This window comes from Anopheles cruzii, chromosome 3, assembly GCF_943734635.1.
Source record: "Anopheles cruzii chromosome 3, idAnoCruzAS_RS32_06, whole genome shotgun sequence".
Lineage (NCBI taxonomy): Eukaryota > Metazoa > Arthropoda > Insecta > Diptera > Culicidae > Anopheles > Anopheles cruzii.
Window position 1 is genome coordinate 39,226,615 of NC_069145.1, and position 16,675 is coordinate 39,243,289.

General features: G+C 51.2%; 1 protein-coding gene across 1 annotated transcript; it reads left to right on the top strand.

The window, feature by feature from the left end:
• Positions 1–568: 568 nt before the first annotated feature.
• LOC128273848 (myogenic-determination protein) lies at positions 569–16,662 on the top strand. Its single transcript, XM_053011902.1, has 5 exons — positions 569–901; positions 2,365–2,487; positions 2,583–2,663; positions 15,679–15,757; positions 16,217–16,662. The coding sequence occupies exons 1-5, from the start codon at positions 569–571 to the stop codon at positions 16,660–16,662; spliced, it is 1,062 nt and encodes a 353-aa protein (XP_052867862.1).
• The last annotated feature ends 13 nt before the right edge of the window (positions 16,663–16,675 follow it).

Sequence of the window (16,675 nt, forward strand, 5' to 3'; positions counted from 1 at the left end):
TCTTATTTCGGGCCGTGTCGCCTATGCGCACGCAGCGACCGTGCGTGGCGGCGTGTATGTCGCTTTCCCGGGTGTCAGCGCGAAAGAGCGATCAGTACGATCGTGCTTTCCACCGGCGACGGTATCTTTCCACCGCGAGCGACGTGCTAATGTCGCCGAGCAATGACGTCCGTTCTGAGTGTACCGTTCTCGGGTTAGTGGCTATAGGTTGGTGACTAGCTCCTCAGGCTGCCACGGAAGGCGACCGAAAGGAAGATTCAGAGAGGAAGTGCTGTGCGGTGATCCTTAGTGTCCTTTCTTCGGTATGACCAAGTTCAACAGAAACCTTTGCCGGAAGGCAACCATCAAGCCCGAGCTCGGTGGCGGCTACAAGCAAGGGTACGAGGTTGACCACCGTCCCTTTGGTGGTATGATGCAAAACGGTGTCGGTGCGGGTGGTGTTGGTGGTGCGTCAATTTTTGCGTTAAACGGGAAAACATCCGTCGGCGGTGTCATGGCGGAAAATTGTGGAAACGTCGGTGGTGTACATACTGGGTTACCTTCGACACACAAAAATACCATCCACACTATGAATGGTGGAAGCCTTCCCCTTGTGCATACCGGTGGTGGGGTTAGAAAAGATGATGGTAATGGTGGTGGATACGTACGCGATCTGAGTGCCGAGCAGAAGCTGAAACTTAACATCCAACAGCTCCACATCCGGCAGCGGCAGCTTCAGCTGAACGATTACGACGACAACAGTCTCAGCTCGGAGGAACATGTCCTGGCACCGGCTGCCGGTTGTATGGCCAGCCCGAACCGCCCTTGCCTGACGTGGGCCTGCAAGGCGTGCAAAAAAAAGAGCGTGGCCGTTGATCGCCGGAAAGCGGCCACCCTGCGCGAGAGACGCCGGTTGCGGAAGGTTAGTGTTGAGGTGTTGAACTGAGCTGACAAGCTGAGAAGCCACAGCGAATGTACTAATGGCGCGTGGCACATTCGACGGTGCATGGTGGGTTGTAGTTGTCTGAAAACAGTCTGAAGTTTTACACAACTAATGATTAGAGGCTTCAGCAAAACTTCAATGGGAAGGTCGACAACCCCTGCACGTAAAATCACAACGATGCAGAAAACAACAGTGATACACATTAACATTAATGCAGGCCAAGACCGCCCAGTGGTTGCAGCCGGATAAGAAGAAGAACGATTGGAAGCTTAGAGTTTAAGATGTTGCAGACCCAACACCTAGCACGATCGTACATTCGCCTTTGATCCTCCTAAACATAAATCAGATACTGTAAAGTATTATTTAGTTGAGTTGAGACCAATTTTTTGCGCTCTACAATCCTCCCAATAGATATTCGGATATTCCTCCTCCAAAGCAAAATTGTGAAGAAATGTTCAAGGAACGCTGTCTTTGTAAGCCCTTACACGTTGGAAACCTCTCAGCATTCTGCGGTCAAATGTTGGGCTTAGGCTTTTCTTGTTACACTTTTTTGTCCTTTTTTTTTGTTTTCTATCAACTTTTCCTCTCTACCCGGACTTGACGCGAAGTAGACAAGAACTACAGTCAACATCCCAACCATTTTACTTTGAAATACTTTTTCCACATAGTTATGTTATCACTTCAATGTCGTGGCCAACGGTTCAGGGAAGGGACAACTCAAAAAAACCTCACGGTTCTTTATTTTATATTTATTTGTTTCATCGGTAAACACGCACAAAGCTGGATTATCAGTCATGCGTCAACATTTGTATTCAACTGCGAGTTTAAGACACACAGTGTGGCAAGAGACTTTCGAGGTCAAAGCCTTATCTGTTGCAGTAGCGATGTCCGCTTGAACTTCCTGAATCTTGGAATCTAACTATCCTAGAAGTTTTCTTAAACACCCCTTTCGTCGTTGAAAAAACCGGTTAATTTATGCCATTTTTATGCGATTTCGTTCATCGGTCCGTTAGATCGGCGCAGTCTGCGAAATCATGAAGCACGTTGTGCACTTCTTGCGGTCGCAGGACTTCGACGTTATGTTCGATTTCGGAAACAGTGCAAACTCACTCGATGCTAAACCATACGAATAAATGCATGGTATGTGACAGACCTTTTCGCTGGATTGGAGTAGACCGGTCCCAACAGGTCGTTGGCGTTCTGTTGGCCGCTGTACGCCTTCAATTTTTTTTCACAGAAAATAAGCTTCAATCGCCGTATTTTCTTGGCATACAAACGACTCAAATGTTACTAGTTTACTGACATTTGATCAATTTAAGTGTTCCTCTTTCGAATTACGTTCTAGTTCAGTGTCAGTCAATGGACACACACAATTCTGTGCAAATCGCTCTACGTGCGACATTTTATCGTCCAAATGTAATGTAATGCACCCGATGTTTCAGGTCAATGAAGCGTTCGAGGTGCTGAAGCGTCGAACTAGCACGAACCCGAACCAGCGGCTTCCCAAAGTTGAGATCCTGCGGAACGCGATCGAGTACATCGATAGTCTCCAGGCTCTGCTCGAGGTTAGTAACGCATCGGTCGGTGCCATCTTGGCCAAAGCAGTACATCCACAAGAAGTGGACTTAGAACTGAAATAATAAAAAACCGCTTTCCACAGGAATCGCCACCCATACGCCGAAGTCCCGACAGGATGGCCGAGGGCAGCAATTCCATTCTGTCAACACCTCAGGATTACGTGGTAAGTAGCGCGGAGAAGGGCCAGTGGCAGACCGCCCGGGAAGAACATCTTCCGCACGGGACCATTCGTATCACGTATCACGGCACTCTGGTGGCGGTGACTAATTAACGCCCATAAAACTGCTTGTCACCTATCGCTTCACACCTTCGGCAGCATAGCGCCCATCATGGCCCATCGCCTAACGCCTTGTTCGGCCGAGGCAACACCGTCACTTGTTGCTCCCGCCTCGAGAAACAGTTCTGGCGACCTTTTTTTTCTGGTCGCTCTACACATTGCCACATAACGTGGCCACAGGATGTGCTGCTGCTGCTGCTGCTGCCGCTGCTCATGCTGTCCTTCTGCGTGATGGAAATTTATTGTGATTTAATTGTTTGTTGATAAACATACCGATTGCCATATGGGCGGATGATGATGGCGGATTTTCCCCGTGACCCCGCTCATCCGGTTTCACCACTGGTCGGTCCTTCGCGTTGGCCTCGCTGTTAGTGCACGATCGCTGAAGGAGCAATTCGTTTTCCTCCTCTTTTTTTTAGCTTAAATTCGTTTCTCGTTTTCTGCGGAGGTCCCCTTTACCGGTGCTGACACTGGAGGAGGCAAAAGATTAATGGTCGCCGCTGAACGGACTACCGATTTCATTAATAGTTTCGGTGAGTGTGCGTTGCGTTGTTCACTTTGTAACACTCCGCGGTCTCCGTCGGCGAAAGATTCGCATGGCGCACATGCGTTGACATTTTGCGCATTTCTGCCAGGGTCTGTCAAAAACGGCACAGGAAGTGCGACCCGGAGAACGGCCACACGGAGCCATGTTATGGGTGGCCGACCAGAAAGATTAATACCCGGTTGCCGGCTGGAACCGGCCGGTGGGGGGCGTGTGGGGCGCGAAATTCCGATTGCTTTTCGCTGAACAGGGCCGAAGCTGAGCTCACGTGCGGTTCATGTGACACCAACTGTCAGCCGTTTCTGCCCGGTGACGTGATCTTGCGTTGAAAACATAATTAGTTCCATTGCTTGAAACTGCCGCCAGCCGGTTGGGCGACCCGCGACACGGAGGATCCACCGGCAAGAGGCGGTGCGAATGTTATTATAGGTTAGGTTTGCTAGAGTATCCCAAGAATTTGCTTTTATGTAAAATTCTTGCCAATACCTTTAATCTTTTAAATTCCGTTTTTGTTGGTACATTTTACTACCTTTTCTGGCTCTCGAAAAAAGGACCTGCTTGTAACCACAAGTCGCGGATGATGGCGTCAATAAGGATTACTTAGTGCGTGCGACGTCGTTAGTGTTGATTTACCGAGCATGTCCAATTGGAATCCAGAAATTGAAGAATCTCATTTCTTTGACCCGTTCCACGAAGCACAGAAATGTAGCGTCTTCTTGTGCTGTACTTTTAGTAGTTTGGCCATCTCCTGACAAATCCCGTTTCTAAAAATATCACTTACATTAATCAATTTTAGCAACATTTTGCGCTATCCGTAAATTTTTAACATCTTTGGACGAACCAGCCCAGTGCGAGTCACGCTTGTGCCCTACATTCTCTCACCTAATCGACGTGCCTGTGGGCTCCCTGGACGTTCCCAGAATTTGAAGCATTTACAAATTCAACGCAAATCTCTGAATGTTTTGCTGCCTTACTGTTGGACTTTGCGCGCAAAACCTGCAGCAGCGTAATATCTGCTTCGAGGTACAGCCACTATTTTCAGCAAACCTTACTGAGCTCGGTTCGTCGGTCATGTGGCCAGTATCAGGAATGGAGATGATCTCCAGAAGCGCTCGGCTCGGCACAAAACTGTAGCCCATACCCAATTGCGAGGCCCAGGCCTCGGTAGCCTGGTGGTGAAAAATATCCAATCATCTATTTCCCTTCTAGTCATAATATGTCAAACTGTCACGACAAATGTCAGCAACCGGTAGCAGCACAATTAGACCACACGAAGAAGATATTATTATCGCGTACGCGCGAGGGTTCGCCGGAAAACGCGACGTGCCCGAACGTGCCGCGCTGAGCGCGGACCACCGCTACCGGGTTCGATTCGGGTTCTGCTGCTACACTGTGTCACCCCGTCCGTCACCTCTGCCCTTGTGCGTCGGCCTGTCTACCATCGGCCACCGCCGAGCCTATATGGGAGCATTCCAGCTTTGCCCTGCGTAGCGTTTAACACGGACGCAACGGCAAACAAACCGCACACGTCGTGTCGTCGGAACGGTCCCGGCGTTGGCGTTTCGGTGGCCCTTGACGGTGGCGGTAATCGAATAACAGCGCCACCCCGGCCCAGTAGTGTCGTCCCGGCAGATCGTCGGGCGCACTCCTAGCCAGAACAGCTGGAACGGCAGGCCCCATTTTGACAGACAGCCCGACGTCGCCGCGCCGACAGGGTGTGCAGCTCAGATTCGTTCATTTCACGGCTCGACAACTTCATTCTCCGCGATCGGGCTGGGGCACGTTGTTGATGATGTTAATCCTTCAAATTCGGGCCCCGGCCCCGGTGCAGGAAACGATCGATCACAATTAAGAAGCAATTTCCGATCAGGGACCTAGGGTACCACTTGCGAGGACCCCAGAGTGGTGGAGCATGATCGCGCGGGCAATCTGCACCGATTGCGGGTGGCCGAGATCGAGAACAGATCACATCATCCGAGCTGTCAAACGTCATACAGCCGCCGACTGGCTGCCGACCGCCGCCGAGCGTTTAATTTTGGAACATCATCTTGTGGCGTGTGTGCGGGCACCACTTTGCTCTCTCTCTCTCTCTCTTGGTGGCGCACGGTACATACATCGTTTTTAATGAGATTTAATTGCATGTTTCGATAAATTTGTCTTCCCCCCCGAGGGGCCCCGGAATATCTCATCGCGCCTTGAGCCGCTCCAGGCCGCAGGTTGCAGATTGTGCGAATCACCGGTGCTCAGCGGCGTGTCTTTTTTGGCATCAGGTTCAGGTTTTACGTTTGTTCGACTGGGGATTTGGGGTTGAGGTGCGCCCGACCGGGGGACGCGTGCACACGAAGAACACGACCCGCGTGCCGCCGGACCGTGCGGCGTGTTTTTGTCGCCCGACACGGCGGCCGAATAAACGAGCTGGGTGATATTTTTTGATCTGTTCGCTTAATCTTCTGACGGTCGTAAAGTTGTGGCATGACGAAAAATTCTACGGAAACAAGAAAAATGACAGCACCCAGCCAATCGGGAGGGGTCCTTTAGCTTACCCTCGTGTAGTCCAAGCCGACCGGCCGCAGAAACGATGGGACGATGGTTGCAACATCGTTACTCTCAGATGCACGGCAATTTGCCGGCGGCCATCACTCCGAGAGGCCATCCCAATGCGGCCCGCAAACTTTGAAACAAAATCATTCCAAACGGATGTTGGATGTACGGCTCACGGACGAACGTTGTACGGTGCAGTCGTTTCGTTTTTGAAATTCGGAAACAAACCACCCGGACCCGGTGCAGGTTTGTCGAGTAGTCGGATCGGATGTACGACACGATGTTGGCATTCTGCGTAGGGAAAGGTGTTGTCCTTTAAGCACACCAAACAAGATGCGTGTCTCTTGGGCACAAATATTGCGTGCTGCACCTTCTAGTCCCATACGCCCATACGTTGATACTAATTGCTAAAATCGCTAGTTGTGAAGTACCAAAACCACGGTCGCTAATGTCGACATCAGGGTCCGAACCGAACCGAAGCTAAGGTTGCTTGCCAGCTATTAATCAATGGCCAAAGTCCTGGTCGGGGTGTTTGCACGAAATCGCACACAATATCCGGCCCGCCGAGCGTTCAAGTCCATTGATCGTAGAAGGAACCGTAACTCTTCCTGTGCCCCCCCCGTCAATGATGGAATGTGAATCTGCGCATTCCTCGGTTCCCGCAGTTTCCGACCTTTCATCGGGCCTGCCGGTTTCTCAGGGCTTGCCGATCGGCGGACTTGGCCACCCGCTGTTGACATTCCTGTCAAGGTCAGCTGAATTCCACGACCCTTTCACTGTTCCGGTCCCGGTACCGGTCCCGCTCGGACTACACTGTATCGACTGTCGGCCGATGAAAAGTGGCCCAACGTTTGTTAGCGGGCGGCGCGTCTCAGATGTGCAAGCCACAGGCCAGAGTGATCTTGAAGTGAGCCATGCTGCCTATGTTCGTGGGTCCAAAAATAATCCATAGACGATCAGTGGACGCGCTGCAAACAAATATCGGTCTCATCCTTGGTTTTGCTCTGGTCCTTTCATCTCCACTGACGCCGTCGCCACCGCCGCCAGCATCGCTCCGCGTGTTCCTGGTTAGTGTCTAGGCGTTGGAAACTTCGCTGCAGTGCCGCGCAAGGTCCCCGGTGTGTCGTCGGAAGGCCGTCAGCTTTCATTAGAGAACAATTCTACGTTCTCGCACGCATTTTTCTTCCCCGGGACGGGACGTTTCGGTATTTTAAATCGGTTGTTTGCTGTTCGGGCGATGGGTCAAATTAATTTGCCCTGACAGTCACGACGGCTCGCAGTCACCGAAGCCGCGGCTCCGTTTGCCGTCGCACTTGTGGCCCGACTGATTTGCCCGACATCAACCACGGGGCACGGGGCTACGATGCCGACGAACAAATGAGTCAGCTTAACCGAGGAAATCCGCCAGATTATGGGAGTTCGTGGGAACTAATCACACTTTAAGTCACGCTTAATTTTTGGTCATTTTCTAACCTAAACGCTGATGCTGATCCGGGTGTAAGCGACTAGTTATGTCTGCATCAGAAGGTTTTAATGCAATTAGTTGCGCTAAGCTACTTGAGCTACGCTTCCGGCCTAGTCCCAGTTCATCAATTAGAACGGACAGCACATCGTACGTTACTGGCACGGGTCTTTATCAGGGCTCCTGGTTTCAGCTATTCCAATCGATTTTATTTCTCCAAACAAGCAAAGCATGATCCGGAACATCCACCTAGTGTGCCGCTATTTTACCGACAACTTGTGATCCGCATATTTTTAGAATTTGGAACAGTAGTTCGCTTCGCTGGGTTCGTCCGCACGAATCCGCCAGCACTTCCAAACCGACGTGACGTAAGGGAAATCACAAAAACCGCGGTGCTAAAGGGCCTTTCGGTGACGCCAAAACCCATCACCGCCCGGTGGCTTTTGCCTGTGCCTCTGCAGCTGGGATTAATTAAAACCTACCACCGGGGCGAGGGGAACCTCCTGGCCACCTAATGAGTATGTGCTAATTGCGCGCACAAACCGTCGCCCTTCGAGCAGATGACCTAGGGTCTGGCTTGGGCTTGGGAATGGCAATTTTTCACAAAAGCCGCCCCGAGGATCTCTTTCGCCACTCCGTCCGTCAGGCTCGGAATCGGCCGGATAGGTGCTAAAGTTCATTACCGTTGAGTGAGCTCAGCGCCACGCCGCGCCAACCTTTCTGAATGAACGAACGGACCTGATACGCACGTCACCAATCCGTCGCCTGTTGGGACTTGGGCGGTTGCGATTCGGCGATGGCTTTGATTAATTAGAGAATTAGACCTGTACTAAGTGCAATTAATTAGTTTCCTTGCCGCTGCGGGTTGCGGGATATCAAACGAAGGTGTCACCAGAAAAACGCAAGTGAGATCTTCGGCCATGCGTGCGAAGCAAGGTATACTCGGCGGCGGCATCCGGGGCCTCTTATCTGACAACTCGCGTGACGGTGACAGCAAGCGTGGCGTGGCCTGTGAGTCTGTGTGCAATGCCACCACCCCCCGAGGAACTGGAGCGTAGATTTGATGCCCGGCAATGGCGTCACATGCGACCAAACACTTTTGGGGGGTAAAACCGAACTAGCTGCTGGTCATCCGACATGAGTCGACCCTGCGAAGCAACTGCGCATTTCCCGCGCAGTGCCCGGTACGCCACGGAATTTAAATTAAGATGTTTTGCCATTGCCCTACACGACTCGATCGTTTGCAGATTAGGGATGGGCAGAACGGCTCGGAATGTTTGGCGAGCATCCGAACGGTGCACCGAATGCGTGGTCACTCCATTAGTCCAGTGATCGCAGTGATCGCGCAGTCACTGGCACTTAAATTGGATGTTCCGGTGGAGTGTAATGCAATATTTGCTATTTAATAGCGCATTACTCGCGCACGGACGCGCACTCAGCAATGTTTGATGTTGCCACGGCGTGCCAAAAGCCGAAACCTTCGAATTTTTTCTTACGACATTCGTCCGACCGACTCTGTCGTCCCGCGTTGGATCGTGGCGCTTTTATATGGCCCAAAAGACATGCACCATCAAATGCCAGTCAGTCCGTTCAGCTTGATTTACGCCAAACTGCAACGCGCGTGCAGACAACGGCATAGCGTCCGACAACTCTCACGCACGGATTAGCCGATCATCGGCGAAATATTTAAAAACATTCACCAGAGCCCTTTTTAATGGCCCCACTGATACCCGATATTTCTGATACGGCGCGGTCTCACCTCGACACTCGACAAACCTGTCCAGAAATAACTTTACGATCGTAAGACCGCGCACCGCAGCGCGTAAAATCTTAATTCCGGTAGCCAGCAAGTAGGAAGCAAGTAGGCGACTGTCATAAAACAACCGCACGAACCGCCGGTAAAGAAAGGATGCCGCAGGGTGCATGATTAACAAATTATGATCTAATTAACAGGGATTAATCATTCGTCTGCGCGACGCGAGTTTCTTTTGATCTGTTTGACTTTTTGGCACACATTAAAAAATGGGCGAGAAAGAGAGAGAGTGCTGCGCGTGGGAGCCTAGCCATAGGACCATGCTGGGCAGGATATTCTTTTTAACGACAGCAGAGGAAAGCGCTTTGTTTTTTGTTTTCCTCACAGGCTTTTAACACGGGCCGTGTGTGTGGCCGTGCCGTGAGGTGGCCACCATTCGCGGTGCGTACGTGGCGCGCGAACGGCGGTGAGTCAGTTTTTTAATCCACCCCACCCCCGAGGCGGGCCAGCAGTTTAAGGTCTACAATCGTTGAAAGCTATTCTATGGTTTCGCCCACTAGTCTGCCGGCCGCACGTTGGTGCGGTCCATCGCAGAGCCATGTCCGCACACTTTACGACCGATCAGTCGGTTTCGGCCCCGCAGAGCAATAGATAATTTTTGGCGTCATAAATTTCCCTCCACCCTCAGCTGGGTGGGCCCACACACCCAGTTTTCCCAATGGTGTGCCAGCCAATGCACATCTTTCTTCGTCTAGGCCGCTTAGTGGCTGAATGGCCTTACACACTTCGCTCCAGCAACGACGGCTCAGGTTGGGGCTTACAGGGATATAATATTGGGTCGTATTAAAAGTTTCTGGGCTTTTCGGTCACCCAAATGGCCCTCATGCACTTGTTTCAGGCTTTATTTATAATGTCTGAAATATCTGCAGCAATATGCAATAAAAAAGTTTAAATCGCTGCCAAAGCGTCAGGAATGGTTTGCTCGATTCCGTTGAGGAACAGTCGATGTCAAATGTACACCTCGCCCAGATCGATCAGTCGCTGAAAAAGTTGATATAATTATACAACTTGTAGAGCGTGATCGACACGCCTGGGAGCTCAGTAGATAGCGCAGGCATTCAACATAAAGTTAGGGCAGCCTTTTCAGAGAAGCTCACCATTGAGGTGCCAAATGAATTGATGCAAAGAAATGGGATTACCCGGAATACGGTAACTGCAACGCTTAAAGGAGTTGTGTTTCACAAATTGACGGAACTTGGTTGAGATATATTGATACATCCACCGTATAGCCCGACACTTGCACCGTCTGCTTACCTTACTATTTGTTTCGGACGATGCGAAACTCTCTAAATGGTCAAGAATTGACCGAACGAATAGCCGCTTAGCTGTTTGAACAAGAGTTCGACAAAAATTGGTTAACTTATTCGGTAAACGATTAACGTGTTCCAAATCTCCCTGGAACCTTCAGCATGCTGTCACGCGCTCCGCCACGTGGTCGTAGGATCCACGCACATGCCTCACAGTTCCATAGCGGTTCCTTGGCAGAACATCTCGTTCAATATTTTGGCCCCAAAAGCAAAACAATCAAACAGCTCTCGAGCAGAGTAGAGGTTATGATGGCATGGGAACATCATCAGAGGGCGGGCACGTTCGTGGCTTAGCCGAGGCTAGAAAAGGGAGACGACGAAACCGTTTTGTCTAGCACACGCACCCCCCTCGGGCTCAATCGAGTAAATAAAGAATTAAGAAGTTAAGACCGCTTATTTTTAAATGTCCACGGCCACGGAGCAGCAACTAATCGCGTGCGGTGCGGTGCAGAAACCGAGTGTGAGCGGCCGAGCCGTGCCGTGCCTGGCTACCAATAACCGTAATTTCTCGATGAATTATTTTTTAATATTTCCTCCTGGATTAAGGCCGGCTGCCGCCCTGGTTCGCCGGTCCGCCGGCCCAGGCCGCCGACGGGTGCTCCGCCATTGCGCGACAATGTTTTGGATCTGTCACGGAGAGTGAAAGTTTATGAATTCCGCTACCGTCTGCCCACGGTGAAGCGAGGCGCCCCTCGGCACCATCCCCGGGAGACAGAGCAGACGTTGCCCGGGAAATCGCTCCCCTGGGCAATGGAAGGATGCGCGTCGGTAGCGCATAGACTGGGCGAAAACAAAAAAAAAATGGGTATGAAAAATGACACCGTCTTCCGAAACGATCATCGTAAGTCTTCGGCTAAAAATGACATCTGATCGTTCGTTCACGGCCGCCCGGGATATAGACCCGAGGATCGGCCTCCAACGGCCGTAGCATCTGGCGTGAAGTGGTGGCGTTAGCTACCTCCGAGGTGACTGATATGTGCCTTTAAAGTGCCAAGGGATGCACCCACTTAGCCGGAGGCACACCCTGGTTAACTGCGCCGGAATGGGAGCGATTGACAGTCGTCACCTCGCAGCCAGCCAGCCATCATATGCCAGAGACACAGCCTCCGAAACACGGTGTGTCCCGAACGTGGTGTAGCTCTTTTTGCTCTGCTTCTTAGGCACCGGATAGAGGTTGAAAGGGAGTCGGAAGAACGGTCCGGTACGGCCCGGGGAGGGGCTGGCGACGACATCGACGGCGTGGGATGTACCCGGGGCGGGACCATCGAACACGATGCCGATACAAATAGCTGCCTGTCTAACGGATACATGATTCTGTAATATGTGACTCTAAATGCCATCCTAAATCTTACGTTAAGTGGTCCGTATTACAGTCGACACTCTTCGCGTATCGCTTGCGCACCCTCGGCCTCTCTCTCTCTCTGTCGGGATGCCGTGTGTTGCAGTGGCTGGCGGCAACATCGTCGAACCGTATCGGTTCGGGTGTATGGATTTCGCTCACCCGCCGCTTTCACTATCGGCCGACGCTGACCGAGATCGGAAGCTGTAAACTGTGTCACCCGTCGTCCGACTGCGACTGCGGGAACCGCTCTACGCACTTAACCACGGTAAATGCCGTAAAGAACACGCCAAACGGCCCGATGTTGAGTGGTAGAACCTCTCGACGCCGGTTGGGGTGGCTAGACGAGTTGCGCAGCCCGAACAGCGCTTTCCTTTCTGTGCGTGTCGTTAAGGATTGAAACTACAGGATCTGACAACGATCTGTTAAAGCCGGGGACATGCTCAGACACTTGAAGGACATATGCCCTGAAGTCAGTGTAGTTCTTCAAAAACCATAGGTCTTCGTTCTAGTGGCCTAGATATCCTATAACCAGCAAACCGGGCACTCCATGTATTCCAAAACTTGAAGTTGATGCTTCAGGCTTCATCAGGGACATGAAGCAAGGACATGATGGCCAATTCGCCTAGTGGTTTGCCTATCATAACCCGACGAGACAAAGCTATCACGATTGTTACGTTGTTGGTTGTCATTGTAATTTGTTGTCTTCATGCAAATTTGCCAAACAGATTTTGCTCATCAGCCAGTCCCAGCGGATGCTGCTGCTGATCTGCTGCGGATCTGCTGTTAGTGAGATAGTCATGGCCTACCAAGTGATCATCTACAAAGTTTTTTTATTAACTCAAAGGCAACGGGCGATAAGCGTAATTGCCGCATAAATCTTGCGTAATAGCGTAAATCTAGGTTACAACAATAAAAAGATAGTGGTTTTTCAAATCACCTACCGACCAGAACAGCTCCAGGCCATTTCTACATTGTTGCTCAGGGCATCACATTCAAATGTGGCACAGACAGTACACAACCATAGGAACTGATCGGAACTGGAACCGGATCGGAATAAACCAATGAACTGATCGGATCGACCCGAACTCGCATGATGTATTACAGAGTGCCTCATCATGATCCATACTATTTAAATGTTAAATAACTCCGCCACTTTTCAGTCGATTTTGACAAATGAAAACGATTTATTGAGGGAATAGAATGCCGTTTGCTGACAATTCATTCAAAATACAATATTGATTAAATGATCACCTCTATTAGACACACAAAAAGCGGCCCTTTCTGGGCATATTTCATTGCATTTGACAACATTTCGGGCGTAGTAGCAGCAATTTCCGCTGTGATATTAGCTTTCAGTTTTTCAATGGTCTTCGGTTGGCTGGTATACACTTTACTCTTGAAATAGCCCCACAGAAAGACGTCAGAAGACATTCGGCAACAATAAGCACGCACAGTTTTCACAGTTGAACAATTATTTTCAATGTAGTGCGCTACATTTTCAGCCGACTCTTTTGACGTAAATCGATTCATGAGTAAAACGGCTTAGACTAATGTTTCATTATCTGGCTGATTTGTCAAAATCGACTGACAAATAGCGGAGTTATTTAACATTTAAATAATATGGGTCATGATGAGGCACTCTGTACAAAATTGGCGAATCAATCGAATCTGAAGCCGGCCAACCGGAAAATGAAACCGGCCAAATGAATGTATTAATTAAATGAATAAATCGACGTGTCCAATACATGTAATGCCGTCAACTGAACTCAAGGGTGCGGCTACCAAATCGTAAGCACTACGTTCCATTAGACCATGTCGAGGAAGCCTAATCTGGCTTTAGCATCTCTCTTTTCTGGACTTACAATAGACCATCAACCCACCTGACGCGAAAAAGTCTAGGGAAATTCTAACCAGCGTAAAAAAGCAGTGACTTTAGAACCAAAGGGCCAGGACACTCTCTCTGGAAAATGTGTAAAACAAAGCCAATTGGTTTAGATACTCATCGTATACTATCATCGTCCTAGCGATTCCTAGTATACGTCAGCTATCATGCGGCCAACGGATCCTCAGATCGCGTCGGATTGTCAACATAATCAAAACTGCGCCGTACGCGCAGCTCCTGTGCGCCCAAGATCAATTTAGAAGCATTTAACGAGTCGTTCGCTCGTCTAGCCAGCCCCCGTTTCGTTTCGGGTGACGGTAGATGACATTTTTTCCCGGTATTTTCTCCCGCTCCTTGCCGCAACCGAGCACAAATCGAGCGCTAAACTGTATCCTCCGAGCGCCAGCGACCGACCAGCCCGCCAGCGAGCCGTACATAAATCGTCTATTTTATGCTGACAATTTTCGCACTCAGCGCACACCGGGGCCGGGCCGGGCCTCAAATTGGAGTAAGGAAAATATAAAACACCGATGCAAAGTAATTGCATCGTAAATGCCAACTCGCTACGCGCAGAATGTACGCCACACCACTGGCAGCCCGCCGGTGGTGTGCGCAATAAATTTTTGCGCGCATTTAAAACCATCAGCCAGCCACGGCATAACATGGTGACGTCCCGGTTTCCCCGTTGCCGTTTGGGGACGACGTCCCGTCCCGTGATCGGCAAATAGTTTGATTCGTTCAAATTGCCAAATATATATGCTCGATGGCGAAGGCCGTGTAGTTCGAGGCCCGCCGCTGTGTGGCCGATCATTGTTGATCATCATTGTTGATGGCGGCCGCCTCGTCGGTGGCGTCCCCGCGCGCGCGTTCGACGCGATCAAAAATAGAACGATCACCCCTGTCCCTGGCCGGCGGCGGTGGAGTAGTTTGTAAATTGTCGTGCATCATCGTGGCCCAAAACGCGGGGGGAACGGACCAACTCTTTCGCCGGGGGCCCGAATCTCCCGGTCCGCCCGGTCGTTGTTTGATGTTTCGGTAGGGGTTAAATGGCCCGGACACGTCCGACAGAGAGAGAGAGAGAGAGAGAGAGAGAAGCGAACGGCGCTAGTCCCGTCTGCGTCCGCTAATACCCCCGACGATCGAGCGATCCCTTTTGCGACATCAGGCATCCGAAACGCACGGCACGGTACGTATCAGGCGGCCCACGGTGGGTCGCAAAGGATCGCGCGTCCGTCGCTAAGAGATATGGCGACGACTTCATTTTATTTTATTGCCGAGTGTCATCTTTTTTAATTGACGTTATAGAAACGTCGTAAACGCGGCCTTACGCTGCGCCCGGGGAATCACAAATGGCCGCGCGCAACGCCTGAAATCCCAGACCCAATCCCCAGGCTGTGATGGGATTTCTTTGGAGTGACTGCGCTGACGTTAGGGGAAGCTACGCCAGAATAACTTACACTAAATTAGGCATCACAAATGTCAGTTGGTTCGCCGTGTGTATGCGTTGTTTGGAGGCGATCGCTACCGTTTGTCTGGCCGGCAAAGCCGAGCTACGCGGCTCCGTGGAATCTATTTTCGGGTTCACACATCCCCACGGAACCTCGGCGGGGCCCTGGGTCTCAACCGAACGCAGAGCGCCCAGCACCCAGCACGTTGCTCAATGCAAGATTAGTGTCCTGCGCCGCGGTGGATCCGTGAATCAAATTCCCCAAAACTTCATTGACAGCGGATCCGAGAACCCCTCCCAAGAAGCAGCACGCAGTGATGACAGTTCCGGTCGCAAGGGTAGTCGCCCTCCAGAACAAATTGCCGCTATGTCTACAAGCTCATTTACCAAAACCTATTCACGGTGACTGCGGTGGACGGATCACTGTGGGGCGGGAGATCTGCTTGACCCAAAACCGGCCCATTAGTTTTAATCGTCTGCCTAGTCCGCGGTGTCCAACCAACGACCCAGCGCAAATGGTGAGCTACCAAATCGCTAACATGCCTCTGTTTCCGGTTTTCCAGAACTGCTGCTCCAACAGCTACCTCCGCGAACGTTTGGGCCAGCTAGGAAAGGACAACGATCGGTACTCTCCGCTGACAGGTAGGTAACTGCATGGCGAACCCAAAGTAGTGGTAGCTCCATAACTGCGCTCCCATCGCATCATCTGCCTCGGTCCTGCGGGCGGTTGGCAAAAGGGAAAGAAGGCGGCCGTCACGCATTATTGCCATTCTGTCTGGTGAAGGAAATGACGCCGCACGTACCCGCAACCGAGTTGCAAATGAGAAAATTATGAATTCAACCGTACGTTGATTTATCATCTCTTGACCGCGGTGCCGATGCCGAGGTAGAGATTAAAGGTGGTTGAGAGTTTATATTTAAAACGGATTATTCCCCGGCTTGTGCCGCTCGATAGTTTTCCGCTAAAAATATGCACATTTTCTTTTCTCGTTTCCTCCCTCCGGAGCTGCTAGTATCATAATTTGCACTTGGTAGTAAAACGAAGAGACAATAAATAATAGAACGGAATGTCCTGCGCTGCTTCTCTCTCGCCTTCCGCAGGATTCAACTCCACGACGACATCCGGATCGGTGAACGGATCAAGCCTAGACTGCTTGAATCTGATCGTGCAGAGCATTAGCAACGCCCAGCAGCAACCGCAGCAGAATGCGCCGCTAGGGCCGCAAGTGTCCCCGCCGTGTCCGCTAACTCCTGCCAGCACGTCGCCGACCAGCAGCAGTGGTGGCCCATTGCAGGGCGGCGCAGCACCGTCGTACGGCGGGCATGGATCTCATTTGCCGTTACACCAGCAGCACCAGCAGTTGCAGTACAGTTCATTCTCTTCGCCCGCCTCTACCACCTCGTCTTCCTCGTCGTCATCATCATCGTCCTCGGCGTCCTCGGCGTCGTCCTCGCCCATGTCGCCGCCGCTGACGGGTTCCCATCATCAGCTCAGCATCGGCACCCGACCGGTAACCTTACCGAGCGCGCCCGTTTCATTACCGTAAAATGCCAAAGAGC